Source organism: Cloeon dipterum, chromosome X (assembly GCF_949628265.1).
Source record: "Cloeon dipterum chromosome X, ieCloDipt1.1, whole genome shotgun sequence".
Taxonomy (NCBI): domain Eukaryota; kingdom Metazoa; phylum Arthropoda; class Insecta; order Ephemeroptera; family Baetidae; genus Cloeon; species Cloeon dipterum.
Genome location: NC_088790.1, coordinates 19412733 through 19432552, shown reverse-complemented (window position 1 = coordinate 19432552; position 19820 = coordinate 19412733). Strand labels below are relative to the sequence as shown.

The following is a 19820-nucleotide window of genomic DNA, read 5'->3' as shown; positions in this document are numbered from 1 at the left end:
GTTAAATGTTTTAAATAATGTTGTTAAATTTGTGTATATTTCAACAACCAAATTCAAGTTTCCATGTTGCAATTAAAGAGAAATAATCAATTCATCCATGAAAATTTGAGTGTTTGTTGAGAAAATGTGCAATTTCACCATATCCAAGACGATGGGGGGTCTTCAATTTTAAAAGACTTATGAAATTTCAACGCAGCATTGGCACCTAAACCTTTAGTCACCTGTGTAAGCACGAAGATGCCAGCTGAATGATTCAACAAATATAAAACGCAATCAATCACCTGGATGTGGTCAAAAGAGAAGATGACAATTTTATCTCTAATTTTTAAGTCAGCTTAAATTAAAATTCAAAATGACAAGTATCTTAAATTTTATCTGACTTAACTAAAAACTTAGACAAGTCAATTAATTACCGACCACAATAACAACATTTTATCTCTGTCAAAGTGAGCTTCAAAATTTTGCTGTGTAATCTTTTAAAAAAATCCTAACCTCGTTAAGTCAATACATTTTAAATCGTTCTTCGCGCGCTCATCGGCTTCTTCCCTTTTGTTTGCCTATTGTCAACTGTGAAACTTTACTGCAGTGAACCATGCACCAACAATGCTTTTTGACAATGGGTACACAGAGCATCCCCAATTGTATGCTACACATCGATGGAATTCTCCTCAGGGTTGTTGCTTCGCTCACGTCCTTTATTTTTCTCATGTGCGCTTCTTCACGCTTGCGTGCCTGACCATCTTAAATATTACTTACCTGTCAAAGGTGCGCGTGCCTCCGCACTGGTTTTTGAGATAAGAGCTGCTCGTTCGATGTTTTCACATTTTCCCACTCGGAAGAAAATACTTTAATTTTTTTCAGTTTCTAAGAAAGGTTATTATGGTCTGGTTTTATGACTTTTTGAAGCATAAATCTTTTACTCTCTGGGGTTTTGCATTCTATTTCCCTCGAAAATATGTTTGCTTTTTCATTATTTCGCCCTCTCATGATGAATTTTGGAAAAAAAATCAATTTTATGTGGTGCATTCTTGGCTTCATCCTAATATTGCAAGGTTAAGGGTTAAAGGATCCTTAAATGTGAGATGGACCAAAAATATTGTAATTCCATTTAAAATTTAAACTGTCTGTTCATTTATCCGCGAAAGATTTTGATTTCTTTCGTGAGCATTGATCCAAAGTTGTTTCGTCTGTAGCAGAGACTTTCTTCTTTCAGCGGAATGAATCATCGGTTTCAATAATGGCAAATTTTATGCTCGACACTAAAATTGTTATTTCCTCATTTTACCAAACAAAGAGATGAATTTTAAGGCCTATTTCTTCTTTTTGTAGTTGAAGAATATTTACGCTGGTTATTATTTTTATTTGAAAAAATATTTAACACAGTATTTAGGGACTTAATTAAGCAAATAAAATAATTCATGACAACTAAAAACTCAATATTTCCCTCTTCTTCCTCTGAAGACAAGAAATGCTATTGTAGTCGGGCCCGTTGGGAGACGACTCCGCGCAGAGAGCGCCTGCGCATGGTGCGATATGCGTTCGCTGCCGGCTCCGCCGTCTCCCTCGTGCGCACAGGCAGGCAGTCGAGGCGCGACCCTGGTGCGCTCAGGTCTTCACCGAAAGTGAGGCGTGAAAAGTTCCGAGTTTGCCGTGGTTGTGAGACCGTTTGGGGACACAAACACCCAGGAGGACTTTTCTTTCGTCTATTTTGCGTCCCCGCAATCGCGATGGAGTGGTGGTGCGTGATCGGCGCCCTGCTGCTCGTCCAGGCCACCACTCTTACGGCGCAGTCCGCTGTCACCCTTAACAAGAGTGGATACGACGGTCTCGTAATTTCCATCGGAGAAAACGTTCCTCACGCGGAATGCTCTTCTATTGTCGAGAATTTAAAGGTCAGTTCTTTCAATTTCATGCTTTGCTTTCGGGCGTTGAATTCTCTAGAAAATTGACGTGAAAATGCCTTTTAAATTTTGAAATAGATATTATTTCATCACGTAAAAAAAATATTCAGGGTTTCTCTAAATTGCAATTTTCTAGTGCTACACGATTTATCTAGAATTTTTTTATTTAGAATACATACGTCTCATTATTTATTGATTTGACTCGTTTTTTTATATCTTAATATTTAGTATTATACAAAGTTAAAGAAATCTTTCCTGCAAAAAACTGAGTAGAATCGATTTAAAAATTATACCGCGTGAGAGAAATAATTTAAAGCATTCATAGTAGAACTGATGGTTTATAATTTGACTGGCTCTTTAACTTAAATTACAATTCTAGCTCTCGATCGGATCTATTTGATTGCCGGTTCGATTTCTGTTTGTTTAATGTTAATTTATTAGGCACGCCTATGGCACTCATTCAAACAAGTATACAATTAGAGCCGAATTTTTCAATAATTGTAAATTGTTTTCCTGATGGCCGGCTAGAAATGCACCAGCGGAATAGCTGGAAGCAAAAGATTTTGATTTGAATAAATAAATAAATAAATCGGTATAGTGGAGGAGCACATAATCGTGGAAACCGTTTCCATTCGTCTGCTAAGTGCTTTCCCACAATAAAGGCCCATTATTATTTCAGCGGTCTCATTCTCTCCTGAGCCGACCACATTTGAACGAAATTATAAATTTCGACAAAAAGAACATCCGTTATGTTAAATTTCCAAACCGGCACCAATGAGTCCGATGTCATTTTAATAAAACTTATATTTTTGTTTTCTTGCAGCAGTTGTTGACTGCAAGACAATATATTATGTCAATTATTTACATTCAAATGTGTATTTGAAGATCAGATTTTGCTGGCAACAAATAACTCCCATTGTCTCACAACTAGAAAGATGCAGCATTTCGCAAGCAAGGTGTGCTGTGCACATAGAAACCTGTCAAAGTGCATCAGTGACGCAGCGTCGGCGGCGTCGCCGGCGTGATTCACTATGCACTCGGGAAAATTTCCAATGAGGAAACAAGAAACAATGTCAAAGGTGCGGAATGATAATCACTCGGCAAGAATGCGGCCGTGGCGCTGGCTGGGCTCCGGGAAAGACAATTATTTCGCATTCGGCGTGCTTTATTGTCAGTCAGGGGGCTCATTGTTAGTCGCGCGCGGGGCCAATAACGAGGATGACACACATCGAGAGAGCGCCAGGCTTTAGCTAGGCGTGTCCCACATCCATCCGCAGCATGTAGTGTGGGCCACAAAGTTCATTCCGCGCCTGTCGAGGTGCTTTATTGGCCACCGATGCCTTGCCTGGCCTGTCTGTGTGTACGGTAATAATAATACACACGTGAGTGCTGAGGCTTCGTTGGCCCGCTGGCGCGCACGTTCGCCGCTCGCTCGCTCGTGAGATAAGAGAACGAAGAGCAGGAAAACATTCTGATAAAAAGTCCATTTGGAGTCTTTAATATGCACAGTCCATTAGATCCCCAGATTCGTTATGAAATCATGCAATAAATGTGGGTATGAGCTCGTTTTTATCCACGGAACAGAGGCTTATTTACCATTTAGAATGTCACTATGTAAAAACCCTGAAAACCAACACGATTTTTTTTATTTTTGAACCCTTAACCAAACTTACTCTGTGATAAAAACGACGGATAAATAAAATAATTCTTAATTCTAAAATAGGTGTTTTGAAATAAATGAACCTCTAAAACATTGCAGTGCTTTGTTCTGACAGTCTTATTTTGTTAAAAAAGTGTGTTTCTGGTCTTCTGGGAAATTCAATGTTCTATTTTCTGAAAATGCCATATCTCCGAGACAGACATAATGAGCACAACCCCCCAAGATAAACCTTTTCCGTACTTTTTCGATCTAAAAAGTGTGCACTTTCGGAAATGGCTGGAGAATTTCCCACCTGCCACGCAGTTTTTGCGGTCACGCAGCTTGATAACGATGCGAGAACACAGTGTGAGCTCTGCACGGCGTTTGTTTCACTTATTCATCCTAGCGAGTGCAGCGGGCGTGGAAAAGTGGGAATCGGAAAGCAGCTGAACGTGTAAGCTTGGCCAACTTGCAGCGAGCTGTGCGCGGCTGACCGATCACCGCCGCCAACAAAAGCAGTAAATCCCTTTGGGCACGAAAGCAGCGTGGCTGCGGCTGCGAAAGGGTTTATGCCAGTAAGATGACCCAGCAGTGCAGCAAGTAGACTGCGAAAGACGCGATAATTACCGACGCCAAATAGCGGATTTCGTCGCTAGGCTTATTATCGCACGGACGCAAACGCACGCACTATTGGCCCCGGACTCGCCTCATGAGGCTTTCATTTCCTCTTCTAGTGCTAAATTGCCAGTATAGTGTTGGCAGCTTTGTATTTTTTTCGCGCGCAGGTAACAATGATTCATTGTTATCGATTTTTAAAACTAATTTTAATAGAAAAATATTTTGACTTTTAAGTGAATAATCCTCTCCTTTTATTTCTCTTGAGTCATTTGATTGGAAACAATATTAAAACAGGTATACCTAAATCCGGTTTAGGAAATCTATTTACTGTCTATAAGTTTTGGTTACATAATCCGTACATGTCACACTTTCAGAGTTTTAATTTAAAAACTTTGTCTTGGCTGGGCCGCAACATCTTGCAACCCTCTCGTCCCTGTAATCGGATACAAAACCAGATGTGTGTGTGTGTACAATTGAAACGCTGTCGTGTATCATATATTATGTATATATACGCGAGCTGCGAGCGGAGAGGGCGGCTTATTTCTCGGCGGCGGCCTAGCGGGTCTTCGCTCACTCGTTTTTTCTACTTTGCCAGCATGCTTAGGCTGGTGCGGCGCACACCGAAAATCAATATTGATCTAAACTCGCGCTTTAATTTATTCCCAAGCAAGCCAAGTGACGTTTGGTCATGCAACCCGCAAGACGTGTTTGAATACGAAATTGCCCGCCATGCTGAATATTTATCAGACACCTCTCCTCCCGTTCAAAGGTCAAATTTGACTCACAGATTTCGAAACGAGGCGTGATTAGCGCCGATTTTATGGCTCTTTTTAAAATTGTAATTTTCCTAGCTCAGGGTCGCTTAAGAAATGAATTCCTGGAATCTGAATTGCAACGCAACACTTTTTTCAATGGTTGACGAAACACAAAAAAATCTGCTGCGTCAATAGAAGGGGATGCCAAGCATTTGGAGGGTGTATCCACCTGTAAATAATTTTATATTCAGTGGGCTGGTAATATTTTCACGGCGAATAGGTCGCACGTATATCACTCGTGGTCTCTGAGGGGGAAAAGAATAAAAAGAAGAAGTGCCACTTTTCTTTCCATGCTGTGTGTTGTCAGCTGAATTTTTCACCTTTTGATTCGAGCGATCCAAGAGTCTCGAAAATGCAGTACCGTACGTGAATGCTGATAGATGGATGTACCTTTGCTCACCTGGAGGGAGAAGAGGCGAAAGGTCTGGCCGGGGTCAAACGAGCTGACTGGAGGAAGAGGAGGGGGAATTCCTATCCCGCTGCTTTGAATAAAGACCGCTCCTCTCCGCTGCTTATTAATAGTAATTTTCCATGCACATAATAACACACCGCAGGAAAGCTTTTTGAATCATCATCACGCCAATAATATTTTTCCTCTCGTGAATTGGAATTAATTATTGTTATTCATCGCGCCTTTGTGTTTGCTCGTTTACGTTCCTCGGCATTTAAATGGCTCTTTCCGCTTTCGAGGTATGAAAATGATCGAATTATTACGTCGTTTTGACAAAAACTTCTTTAGATTTGAACAGTTTTAAGTGGCAATCTCGCCAAGGAGGAGAAAAAGCAGTTTTCTGGCTAGAGCAGAGCAGAGAGCAGCGCGCGATTCACGCTTGGCAAGGCAACCGCAACTCCCTCACACAGTTAGACGCGCCGTTCTCGCATTTCCAAGCTCTCTCTATTGTGTCAATTCGCTGATAAATAAATAAACGAGTCCGGCTTTTTAGCTTCACTCATGCAAAGCATCCCGAAAGCACAAAAAAGGGCTGCCGAGTGTCCATTGTTGTCCGAAACCGCAGCCTCCACATGAGATGGACTGAGAAACGAAATTTCGGGGAGAAACAAAACTTGAACGAGACAAAATCCTTCAGCACTTGTTTTCCTCGAGGCGCGTTACCTGTTCATGACTTTACAGAACAATCGAGAATAAATTAAACAGTTTTCTATTATCATTCTTGCTGCACTCGCGCGTTGGTTTCATGTTCGCTGACGACGCAGGTGCCGCCGCCGGCAGACCAAACACACTCCTGCTGTTTTTGTCGCAGCAGCCGCGCACGATGCAAAAATGCGGTCGCCCTTGTACTTTTCCGCCGAACTGTATTGCCTGCGCGCACCCTTCTGCTCGTTTATCATCTGGACGGAGAACGACCTGACTGACTGCGCACAGAGGAAAGAGAAAAAGAAAAAATGAGCTGAAATTGCTGTCGGTGCAGCTGTAGGCCACCGCAAGCCGCGACCACAGCCTGGAATTTTGATTACTTTTTCTTCTCTGATTGTGATTGCTCTTGGTCAGTGGAATTATCCAAGATATCTAGTTTGTTGTGTGCTAGGGGAATAACTCGGTTTTCTAAAGGGTGTTTGTATGTGTCAAAAATACACGAATTATGGCTTCCCGCACTTTTTTTTCAGAACGAATGTGGGCATTTTATTCATTATATTAGGAAGGACAGAGATTATTCCTTGACAGCCTCTAAAGGCTGTACGTGCACCTGCAAGAATTGTTGTATTTAGCTTGAACCACATCGCACAGCAGTTGTTGTCCCTTGAAGGGAAGTGTGTGCTTATCCTCTGCGAAAGGAGATTAGCGAGCGAGAGCATCTTTGTGTTCGCAGGTGGTCATTTCGGCCGCCTTATATTTTTCCAGTAGATTTCATTCAGGACCACCCTTGCACATGTGTTTTTTTAAGGGATGCGGATGTGGTTGTATTTATTCAAGCAAACCACACATTTTCGTTCTTCTTTGCCTGTCCATCTATAGAAAAAATTTGACTGCGCAGAAAATATTTAAGGAATCTGTAAAAAATATCCTGAAGGGTTCATTTAAATGCGTCCTACGACCTGACGCGATTTTTTGCTGCCATCTATCAGAAAATAATTTATACCTGTCCTTTGGATAAAATAAGACACCCCCTATTATGTCTCGTTCAGGAGAAAGCTGTGGTAAAATGTTTTTGAAACACGCGGCCATAAATTCGGATTTGCCACGCTAGTTGGCTATTTATTAATTTGCATGCCGGACAATGCAAAGCCATTAGTCACCTCGCTATCACATTTTTACGGCCTCCGAAATAGGCTCTTTGTGCCTAAATTGCCAGTCGAGCCGCGACAGATAATAATCTGCGTGCGCGGCCGCTCCACTTTTGCTTATATTTGCCGCCTGGCTGCACAACAAGCATCGTTTTCATTTCTGGACCAAACGTGCCCTGCCATAGTACACTTTCGATTTCTGCGGCTGCCGCGGCCATCGTTGGTGCTGCATCATTTCGAGATGGCCGAATAAGGCGCGAATAAATGAGCATAATGACTGCCGATGTTGTTGCTGCTCGAGTCTTTGTTGGCGTTCGCCAATTTGCGCGCCGCCTGCTGCATTGACACTCGCGCGGCCGTGAATCTGGACCAGCCAAGCGTGCACCACAGTCTCCGCCGCGTCTCGCTTCCTTTCTGGGAACGCCAGTCGACTTTTTGAAGGAAACGAGATTTGCTTATTTGGTGTGATTCAATCGTCTAGTCATGCTGCACTTCGGAAAATACACTTTGTATTGATTATTAATCAGCGTGCTCATTTAAGAGGATGACTGCTGCTTTCTCACCGCGCCGCTGATCAATTCAGGAGTCTCCATCATTAGTTCGGGTGCAGTTGTAGCATCACGAATAATACAAGCAATTTTGCAAAAATGCTCGGAAGGGGGAACGTCATCATCAAAAATGTAAAGCGGAATTCAGATTGACCTCAGCTTAAACGATGCATGAAAAAGCATATATTTGGGAAGTTTTTTATTAAAATTAAATTTCTGTATTTTTGCAACTTGCGAGCAAAGTCAATTTTATAAGAGATGCGAGTTCTTAACCAAAGAAAAATACAATAAGAAAATATAAAGTATTCGCCATTAAATTTAAATTAGGGATGCCAAGAAACCAGTCATACTAAAAATTATTGCGACACAGTAATTTTTTTTTAGAAAACGTGGAGTCACTCAAACAATCGACACTTTGACCTTTTGCTGAAGATATCGTAATGCAAAAAACCTATTCCATTGTCCAAAATCAACTGAAGAATGGCAAATAAAAATCTTCTCTTTAGAGTGACCCAAAAAGAAGTTTCGGCGAGAAAACAACTCGACTTAAAAAGCAATCTGCCTGCATTTATTAAACCGCAGACGCACGGCTTAATTAAAACGCGATCCGCGCGTCAGCAGTCTCGTTTATCATGTTGAAACTTGACCAGCTCGCGTCTCTAATGACACCAAACCCGTTCCTCTGTTGCTGTATGTAGAGTTTTAATGTGAAAGGCACGAGCTCATTGTTTCGCATTAAACCCGATTCGTAACGAGAGAATCGAAAGTTGGCGCATCTTCTTCTCTCTCTCGCCGACTTGTTCTCAGCAATCGGCGGCTCATCAGTCACGACTTGTTTTTCCCGATGCTCGCGCAGCGTCGAGTACAGACAGAACGCGCCGCGTTGCATAAGGAGAGCCTCATTATCGCTCGCTAGTTGTTGCGCCACAAAACACACACACGACCGATGAGAGAAAGAAAGATGCGCCTTTCCTCTATGCTCTTTGAAAGTCGCAGTCGTCGTTGGAGATTATAACGCGCGGAAATGTAATTATTTCTGCACCACCGCAGACTTTCCATTGACTTGGAGAACTTACAATTAGCAGAAAAATATATGTTCAGAAAGAAAAGAGATGAGAGATGTAATTTTCTGCCGATTCAACAAAAAACTACTACTATTTTCGATGACAATTGAAGACATTTTTTTTACGAATTTGCAGAACTGCTAAATTTATGCCACAACATTTAAATTTGCGTCCCAAATAAAAAGTTATCTTCCTTTTTTTAAGTATTTCTATATTTTAAACGGCATAATTATTCGGTTGAAAATAAATTCATTTATTGCATTTATGAGTAAATTAAAAAAAAAACAGGGTCATCATTTACACGAATATTTAAATTTTATAATCGAGAGAGTTGGGCATTTGTAGTGTTAGCGGATAGCCCACTTAAACTCATGAACAATATAGAGGCAAAATTTACCACAATAAGCCTAATCACTTGCAACACTACAGCCTATTTCCCTACGTTTTGGTGTGGTAAAAATCCTATGGAACCGCAGAATAGGAAATAAACAATCGGCCAAAGGTATTTTCAACGACTGTCGAGTAGTGGTATTTTTTTTTTCGTTGCTCCTCTCCAAAAGTCCGAAATCAATTTTACGCGGTGCGAGTAAAAAATTCACAGCAGGAAGAGAAACGAGTTTTAGCAACCAATCAATCGGTTTTGACACGCTTTCCAGGCGCCAAATCAGTTCCCATGGATGCAAATTTCGACCTCGGCAGGTCACGGCTTTTCGGAAATGTCACGCGGAATTGCAAGTATGCTCTTGCGGGCGGATCACGCGGTGACACACATGTTGTGCACCGCACGCACGCACACACACGCTCGGAAGGTTGAGTCGAGAACAGAGAGAGACTCTATTGCTTCTGCTCTCTGACCTTAACTGTTCATTTTTCATGCTTCGGAATAGCCGCCGGCTGCGGCCCAACGCGCGCCGCGTATATGAATATGAAAATCTTCTCTCTCTTCGGCGCCAATTATCATAAAACAGTGATGACCTCGATTGGCCGCGCATTGCAAAACAATCCTCCCAGCACCTCTGCCTTTTTTCAGCCCGAACGCAATTATCTGCGATTTATCCTCAGGTGCGACCAAAAATTATGGCTAGGTCCTTTTTGATGTTTTTAGTTCTCAAATTGACGAGTTTAAGGTGGTTACTAAGGTCAAATTATTGATAAAAACTAATTTTCTATAGGAGTTTCAGAACTATCAGAGAAAAACATCTCTTCCCAGGAATTTTCCATGCACTTACATTTTTTATTAATTTATTGAAAATGCACTACCAGAAAAAAACAAGTTGATTACGTTTCGTCTGGGATATTACAAAAATGTCCCACGTGAAATCGTTTTATCTTAAAGTGTTCAGTTTGAAAAGAGCGATCCAAAAAAATAACGACTTCTGGGACTTGATGCAAGGCGCACCGAATTGCTTTATAGACAAAAGCTCTTGACAAATAGAATACCTTATCGCTGCTGGAAGCTTTCTTGTGAAACACTCCAATTACCCACCCCTGCGGGTTTGTAAGATGTTACTTATGTCTGTTTCTAATAATTTCCCAACTTCTATTTTTTGTTCTTGTATGTCCATCGTGCTATCATAAAGTTGAGTAAGTTGCGTTTTATCGGTAATTCTTGTGTCTTTCCGTTGGGAAAGAATTAATGCACTCCTACACAAACCTGACTTATTGTTAGACGTCGATCGAGCTGCGCGATTATAGACCCGCCCAACGGTTTTGCAATAGAAAAATTGCCTGATGCGCCTGCTGGCGGCGTGGAGTAGGAATGCCGCGGACGCGTCTTCCTTTTCTGCACTCGGTGTTTTATTGGCCACCAACCTTTTTTGCGCAAGCCGCGGCGACGCGTTTCGCAACGAGCCGATGCCTGCTGCCGCCGCCGGCCGCGAGCATTCCAAAACCGAAATGCGTATACTCTGACTGTCACTCGGAATTCACCTCCGAAAAAAGTAATAATAAATAATTTGCCTTCGAAGCCAAAAGGGTTAAATGCTGAGAAAATGAAAAGATCGTGACGCGCGTGAATAATGGCCGAGGTAATTATCTTGCCTTGCCTCTCCTTCTCTTCGCCGAACAATAGGTGTGTTTTTAAATCTTTAGGATTTTTTTTTAACATCGACGCAGCTGTTGAAAATTCTAATATATCAGTGATTGTTTAATGTTGCAATCATTAAAATTACTCACAATAGTCACAATCTTTTTCATTAATTAATTTAAACGTGACAGTGCTATGTCGTGTGTCGATGATTTCAGACACTTTTTAGTAATTCAATAGACAAAAACAAGTATATTGCCATAATTCAAAGTATATACAATCAACAAGAATTACGTTCCTTCAAGAAAGCACTTACGATAAATTTGGTAAATTTTGTTGCGACATAAGGGTAATATTATAGGCCCTGTTGCAATAGCTAATAATTTTACAGAAACCCGTTTTTTAACTAAAAATAGTATTTTTGATAAAACCACCGTGCTTGACTGTATAAATCATTATTAACCAACAACTTCACTGTGCGGTAACAAGAGAATTTTTAGAATTGTTAATACAATTTTATCGCAGCGCTTGAAGCCGTTGCAGGTTGCAAACAACGACCTCGAACGAATAATAATTGTCGGCTTGCTTCCTTATCAGCGCAGACAATAAAGCTTTTCGCGCCAGCACGCCCGCATAGCATATATACCTGAAATGAAGGAGAGAAATGCAGTGCACACAGATTGCGTGTGTGTGTGAGTGCGTGTGCGGCAAACAGCGTTCTCCAATGTGATAAACGGAGAAACAGAGTTAACAGAGAAAGAGAGAGAGGAAAAGGTGTGTGCCCTCGCGGAGCTAATTTGAACAGCGCGCACGGGCGGAAGTGCACCAAAGAGAGATTAGAAAACCGAAAGCCGTCGGGAGGCGGAAAGGAAATGGAGATATTTTATTTTTGGGGTCGCATTTTCGCTCTCGCCGCGTGGGCGCAGTAGCCGGCAACCTGCTCGCCGGAAAACGAATTTTTTTCCGCCGTTTTTTCTGTCCGAAATCCAGAATGCACGTTGCGTGCCCCTATTTCCGCTCGCGAAACGAATCGTTGGACTTTTAAATTTGGTAGGGTGCTGCGCTAATGCAATTTCCGGTAATTTCCGTTACTTTTTTTCGCCACCGGCGTGCAGATAAGAATTCATCAGGCCGCCACCCACCGTGAAATTATTGGTCTGCCGAGTTGTTAATTCGAATTTCCACTGTGCGTAATCGGATAGATCTGTGCAACAGATTTTATTTAAATAAAATGCGTAAATGTGAACAAATTCGTTCAGGATTTGTTTTAGTAACTAAAATAGGCAGGCAGTTTAAACCAACCACGATTAACAATGACAATTAGACCAATTAAAATTCCCTCGTAAATTTTAAATGATATATTTTGACATCTAAAGAACGAGAGCTACCAAATCAATCAATCTGAAAAATGCTCATCATGCGTTCAGAGGAAGGAAATTCGCTCGAAAAGAAACAAATGAGGCCTGTCGGTGAGACCAAACAAGGCAGAAGACCGTTGGGCGTTTTCACTCGGATTCTGCCCTCTGCGCGCCGACCATATTGCATCTCGTAAAAGGTAAACGGATCTTTTCTAACGCAGCTTGTGGGGATTCGTTTAGTATTACATTTTTTCAACATTTTGATAATGAACAGCAGGAAGATGATGAAGTAACACGATCCGCCAGCAACGATAAACTGTTGTGCCACAAGTTTAAACGCGAGCACGTGGTCTAGTGTGCACCGGCCCGGTGAGAATTTGTCTGATCAGACACTAGATATTCAGAAAAGAAGCCCCGAAAGTGACTTACTGCTGCTGTGTGTGACTTGCGTAATGAAACTGCTGCTGCTGCAAGAGGCAGGTAATGGCCGGAAAGGCGCGAATCAATTTCCTGCCAAAAGGGAAACCGGCCTGAGCAAGCGTTGCTCCGATAATTGGCGGCGGCGGCGGCGGTGCAGCAAAACAATAAAAGCCAAAGGAGGCAATAAATGGAAATAATACATTGCGAGAAAAGTCGCACGCGAACTTGCAGATGTCGGCTGTGCTCGCGGCCCAAAAGTTTCCGCGAAATTGATGTTGCTGACAGCTGTCTCACAGGAAAATTGCGTTAGCCTTGCTTAAAGCAGGAGTAATGATTTTATTGAACATAAGTTTGATGAAAAAAACGCCGCAGATTCAAGGGCTTATAATTTTAAAGCATCTGTCGCATTGATTTATATTTTTCATGCAATGTAAGGAAAACAATTTTTCTTAAAAATCAAAGGCCACACAAAGTGTAGCTGTTATCAAGTGAAAAGAAAAATATTGTACTGAAGATGAAGCGACTTACAATTTTATTTTATCGCATATTATTTGAAAATCAGAAAAAAAGTTATTTGTTTTCCTCTGCTTACGAACTTTTACTTGAAACCCCTTGTGAACTGAGTTTTTGACTGTTTCAGACGATGATGATTCATGCGTCGAGAGACCTGAACGACGCACTGGAGGGCCGAGCATTCTTCAGGTCTGCGAGTGTACTTTTCCCCAGCTCGTGGCCCGACGACTGCGGCCAGTATGTGGAGCCGGCGTCCGGCGAGATGACCACAAGGGCCGACGTGCGCATCGTGCCGCAGCACCTGATCTTCGGCGAAAATCTCTGGACCCAACAGAGCCAGGGCTGTGGAAAGCCTGGTGACTTCATTTCGATCCCTTACACCAAGCTGATCTACAACGCCAACCTAGGCAAGTTTTTCTAAAAATAAAAATTGCAATCGCAGAAAATTGTAGGCAGAAATTCAAAACTGTTAAAAATTATTCCGTGCTGCTTTTACCTGCAAATAAATTAACTTGTTAATGCTTCAATTGTATTCTCAGGTGCGAATTCTGCCATTTACCTGGTGGAAGTGAGCCCTATGGGGAGTGCATTTAATTATCATTGTTGTAGACGCGTGTTTCACATGCAAAAGGCAGATAGCATCATCATTCTTTTTGTCGTGGACGAACTACGAATCGCGGTTGATTGCGAGAGAGCCGCTCGCTCTTTTTAATGCGATTGCTCTCTCATCTCGACTTCCGCCCGCGACCTGAGCATACATATAAATATATGGAGGCAGGATGCGGATATGGGGGAGAAAAGCAAAATCAGTACGCGTGCAGTAGAAATAAATTTAATGCTGTCCGTGGAAAATGTAGCGTGAACTGGTGTTTCCAAACAAACTGTTTCCACGCGACCGCCAAAACAATTTTTTGAGCGAATCGCCCCTTCCGTGCCAGGGTTTAGAATAGTATACTCCCCCACCCTATTAAGACGATAATCATGTCACGGACAAGCATGATGCACTCTTCATTTAATAATAAAAAAAACAATAATATAAAAATAATAGGAAAAGAGATAATATTTTTATAACGATCTATCTTCATAGTAGCATCAGTTGCTTTAACCATATTTTCCAAATAAGAAATTCGATACTTTTGTTTGGCAGTAAAAATTTATTTCATTAACCACAATTAAATCAAATTAAAACACGTCCTCCGTCCACGATCAACTAAATAATTTGCCTTAAAAAATGTTTCTTGAAACAACCTCTTGACGATGGGAAAGAAATGCAGGCAGGAAGTTGAGCACAACCTTTGCATGGGCGTGATTTTCCTTATCTTATCTTTTACTTACCTTCGTGTGTACCTGTGGCAGGTCGCGCCTTCGTTAAGGAATGGGCCAAGCTGCGCTACGGCGTGTTCGACGAGTCCGGCATTGAAGGCGATGCCGTCTACCCGCTTTGCTACTATGACGAAAGAGACGGCGCCGCTAGGGTCTCAGGCTGCTCTGACAAATTCGTCAATACTAATGGGTGAGTTTGTTTTCCGCATCGAACTTTCACCGCTGACTTCATCTTATTTTATTTCTTCTCTTTCTGGCAAAAAATATTTATGATATAAAAATTGTCTGCTATTAGTTTCTTACACTTCCTACTTTTTAGCAAAATGTTTTGTATCATTTCCTGACAGTATCTAATTAAAATTTTGCCATTAAATATATATATTAAATTCTAAGGAAATTTCACCGCATTTCGATAAAGTGATTTTTGTTCCATAAAATTCCAGAGTGAGCCTCATTATTATCTCTTGGCTTTCGCTCTCTGTCGTGTTTTTGAGGTTTGAGAGTTTTGACTACAACGTCGTGGTTTCATTTCAGGATTTGCAATGGCCAGAACGTAACAGCATACTCGTTGAAAAGCACCACTGATGGTCTGACTCGCCTGCTGGTTCCCCAAGACGCCACCACGAGCATCATGTTTGCGCACACTTCGCCCGACGTGAGTTTTCTTACATTTCTTTCTTCTCTTGATTTTCCCACGTGCGTGTGATTGGAATGCGAGCGTGTGTAACTCGAGCTGATTTTTTTCTCTTCATCACAGCCGCGATAAAATCATTTCCCTCAGCACCTCATTAATGCGCCATTCTTCTCGAATTGTATTATCAGGTCAGCAGTTCAAATTTCGCAACTGAATTTCTTTTATATGCTCTGTCCGTCGTATTAAAACTAAACGTTAACTTCCGGGTCTGAGAATGGCCTGTTTGTACTATTAGCTCTGCTCATTACTGGACCTTGCTTCTCTCGCAGGTGACCAAATTCTGCAACCAAAGTAACCACAACGGGTACGCGCCCACCAAGCAAAACGCCATGTGCGACAGACTCAGCGTCATGGAAGTCATTCAAGAGCACAAGGACTTCAAGAAGTAAGTTAAATTTAAAATGTTTTCTAGGAAAAAATTTAATTCTCGTTTAATTGGATTTTGTATTAAAAAATTGTAATTTTCTCTTTTAGCATTCCTGTAGGCGAAGAGCCGTATTTTGGAGACACAACCCCCGTTTTGAAGTTCAAAAGGGAAAAGCTCACGCGCTATGTTTTCGTCATTGAGGACACCAGCAACATGGCCTCCAGGGTAGGTCTAATCCGCGGTTTCTAGATTATAAATACTCATATAAAACCACAAAATTTCAGGAGTCATGGAACTTCTTGCGTGATGCCATCAAGATGGTCATCCTCGATTTGTCCGATACAACAGAAGTGGGCATAGTAACCGTGGTTGGCACTCACAAGAACAACACCAAGAGTACCATCCAATTGCGGCCGCTGGTTCCTCTGAACACCGCGCATAACAGGCAGAAGGTCTCATCTGTCCTACCCTTCTCGCCAGGAGACGGTGCTGAGCAGCATAGTGGCGAGCAAGGCTCCTCCTGCCTTGACTGCGGCGTTTCAGTGGCCATTGACGTGAGTATTGTGCACCCATGCAATTTTATTATGCCCAGCAAAACTCAAATTCTCAAATATTTAAAAGTGAAATCATCTAACCTTTATATTCCAAAGAGATCAACTCTTGTAAAAGTAATGTTTGCATAGTTAAAAATATAATATCACCTAAAAATCCACAGATGCTGACAAAACATGGCAAGCAAGGTGGAAACTCTGTGATAGTGCTTGTGGCCCCTGGAACTGACCGAGTGAACGAGCTTAAGAACCTGGGGAATGTAGCAAAGAGCCAAGGCATTAGGATCGCGACAGTGACTTATCCGCAAATTGCGCGTTCTACATACTCCAGCCTGGACAGTCTGGCCCACGCGACAGGAGCCCCCGCATTCACGATCATGGAGAGGAGGAAGAATCATGAAAAGTCTTTCTTTGACTCCTATTTTGAGCTCACGCAGGCGTTCCTCGCGATTACGAACGAGTTTTACCAGGGTGACAGATCCAAGCTGCGCGTTCAGGTGAGCTTCCAAAGAGCTAGCTAGCAGGAAAAATATTAAAACCCTAAATTTTCTCTGCAGATCCACAGAAAGAAGGTTGCGGAAAACAGTGGCAAACAGGAGACAGGAACGTTTTATGTCCCTAATGGTCTTGGCGAGCCTAGTCAAGTCCTTGTGTACATTCACAACCCCCAAAATACGCTTTTGAAAAAAGTCACCCTGCAAAGCCCATCGCATAGGATTTACGACCAAAGGTCTGAGGAATTGCTCAACCTCAGGGTTTTCGAGAATAATGCTGTCCTCAACGAGGTAAAATATAAATTTGACAAAAAATATTAATCGGGAAATTATTTTGAAATTTTTTATCAAAAAGGGAGCTAAAAAGGGGCATTTAAAAATAGAATTAAGTATTAGTTTGTCTAAAAGAACTATTAAGGAAGTCGTAATGTTATATACTCTATATTTCCTGCCATATCATTTTAACTCTAAAACTCATCATTTTAATTAATTTCAGTCTGGAACATGGACGTACACGTTTGATCAGTACCCTGGCAACAATCAGCCGCACTACATTGTGGTGTCGGCCACCCCGAAGAGCTTGGGTCAGTCGGAGGCACCTGTGATGGCGCGCTTCTTCACCAGCAGTCTCGAATTGAACGACCAGAGCGACCCCTTGGTCCTCTACGCCGAGGTCAAGCAGGGTGACTGGCCCGTCATGGCGGCAAACGTCGTGGTCACAGTCACCATGCTGCACAACAATACGAACGTACTTGAGAAACGAATCACGCTGCTCGACTCTGGCAGCGGCGACCCCGACATAACGCAGAACGACGGAATTTACTCACGATACTTCACTCCCGACGAAATAAGCAGTGCTGGCACCTACAGGTTGGTATTTTCGCCCCTTTTTTGATGAAAATGACGGTCATAAAAAATCAAGGCAGCATCAACTTTTAACAATAATTAAGCACATACTTTAATTTTTATTCTGAATTTGAGCAAGTTTTATTTGTATTCTGCAGGTTTGAGTTGTCAGTGAATGGCCATCAAGCATACACGTGGCAGACGAATTCGAATTATCCGAACCGCAGATCGATCGGAAATTACGACGACGACGACAGCAGTGACCAACAGATGCCAAAAAGTCGGTGCTGCGGAAGCACCATCTGGTCATCGGCCACGAAAGTCCTGCCGCCGTTCCAGATCACCTTGCCACCTGTGGACATCAAGATGACAAATTATGTCCTATCAAAGCTCCAGAAACTGCAACCATCCAGGATTGGCAACCTCAAAGTGCTGGAGTCAGGCGAACGCGAACCCAGCTTAGTGTGGACGGCGCCAGGATCGAACGGTGATGTTGGCACAGGTGAGATTTTTTTAACTTTGGACGGTTTACCTTTTGTAATTTTTTCATCAATTATTTTTTTTTTTTCAAAATCTTAGCTCATTAGTTTTTACTCCTCACAACAATGACCCAAAATTCTATGAATGTTTTGGAGTTCATTTTTTGTCTGAATTTTCAGTGGAACGATACGATTTGAGATTCGCTTTCGATTTGGTTTCGCTCATGGACAACTTTGAAACCTGCTCTAAATGGCCTCATACGCTTGACATTCCGCTGGAGGCAGGCACAGAGACGACATTCAGATTGGACTTCAACAAGTTGCCCCAACTGCTAGACCGCCCCATTTTCGTGGCCCTCAGAGGCATCAACGTCTATGAAATGGAAGGAAAGGTGTCAAACGTGGTGCGCCTGCTGGAAATGTCTCCTCCAACGCCATCCGTGATTCCTTCCAACCTCGACCACTTCCCCGCCGACCCCAAAGTGGTGCCCAACCTGTCCAGCGCTGGAGGGCTCAACTACAGCAGCCAAGTTCTAGTCGCTGCCACCACCTGCCTGATCATTCTTGTCATCCTTGTTACGGTCGGCTGCGTTTTGTTCATGCATAGGAAGAAGAATGCAAAGGAAGCGCTGCCACCAGCATTGTCGTCTGGTGGCCAACAGCCGTTCTCTGGACCACCACCCCGATACGAGGCAGAGGACGATTACAATAAGCAAAGAGTATGTTTCGATCTTCTAAATTCACATGATAGTTAATTGCACAAAAATTTGGCCTGATTAACTTGAACGTAAAAGGGTAGGAAAATTTTAAATCATTTTTCTCTGAATTTTATTGGGTCAAAAATAAGGTTTAAAGTATTTTACGATTCATCATTTTATTTTCTTTAAAAAAACTGAATAAGTTCCTGACAAAATCTCTTATAATATTTCTTAATAAAAATGGTGTTGTTTTTTTCAAAAGTTAACAAATTAAGTGAAAACAAAATTTTGACTTTTTTCATATTTTAACTTAAATAATTTTTTATGTTAACAGGATAAGGCGATCTATGCAGCCGCCATGCCAGAGCATCACCAGGTGCACTTGCCGCAACAGAACAACGTTCCACACCAGCAGATCGTGAACGCACGCACCTTGAGCCCGTACCAGTCGTGGACGGCGAGCCAGCTCCTGCACGAGCACGAACGGCGGCACAGTCCGTACGGCTACCTGCAGCAGGATGGGCCACCCGTGCCGCCACCGCCGCACGACCAGTCCATCTACACGGTCAATTATTACAACAACTCGTTCATGTCGATCGCTGACGAGGGCAACAGCATCTATGGCCAGCGGCCAAAGCAGGGGCCACCTACGCTGCCAAAGCCAAACTTCAACCCTAGTCTGCAGGGCAGCCTCTCGTCGGTCAACAGTGCCGAAAAGAAGAAGAGGAACGTCACCATGGTGTGAATCTCCTTTTTCTGAGGACACAAGTGCAAAACTTATTTTTAATTGCCCGAGACTCGTCTCAGTGTGCGTGCGTGCTCAATGCCGACTCTTCTGGTCAGTTCCCGAATCAAACCAATTAACGCCTCTGCAGCTTGGGTGGCCAGTGTTGACTTTGCAACAAATGAACTACTGGTGTTAAAGGTGTTGCCAGCCGTGATCTCCAAACCAATGAGACTGACCCACCCATCAATCTGCTGTCGTTTTGCAGCGTTGCTCTCAACACCTGGTCAGGACTTTCAAACGCGGACTTGTTGTTGAGAGCCGATTCTACCAGTGCAGAGAATGAATATAGTGTGCAGGTGGTTTTACTATCAAATAATGTACAGATGTATTTTATTTAACCGATTTGGAGCAATAAATAAAAACAAAGTATTGTACACTGTAAATTACAGCCTACTTCTAAATTTCTCTTTCTCCAAACCTTTTTTCAATGCATAT

The 19820-nt window shown here is 42.4% G+C and overlaps 2 protein-coding genes across 2 annotated transcripts in view; one reads left to right on the top strand and one right to left on the bottom strand.

The window, feature by feature from the left end:
* The window catches only part of Apt1 (Acyl-protein thioesterase 1), a 38310-nt gene that overhangs the window by 7880 nt on the left and 10610 nt on the right, over nt 1–19820 (bottom strand). The gene's annotated exons all lie outside the window — the stretch shown is intronic.
* On the top strand, nt 1517–19768 carry LOC135946701 (calcium-activated chloride channel regulator 4-like). The gene is made up of 13 exons (XM_065495025.1): nt 1517–1892; nt 13274–13553; nt 14503–14659; nt 15004–15124; nt 15433–15548; nt 15638–15755; nt 15815–16084; nt 16246–16578; nt 16639–16866; nt 17072–17445; nt 17580–17923; nt 18081–18619; nt 18933–19768. Exons 1-13 carry the CDS (start codon nt 1524–1526, stop codon nt 19341–19343), a joined length of 3660 nt encoding a protein of 1219 aa, XP_065351097.1. The 5' UTR covers nt 1517–1523; the 3' UTR covers nt 19344–19768.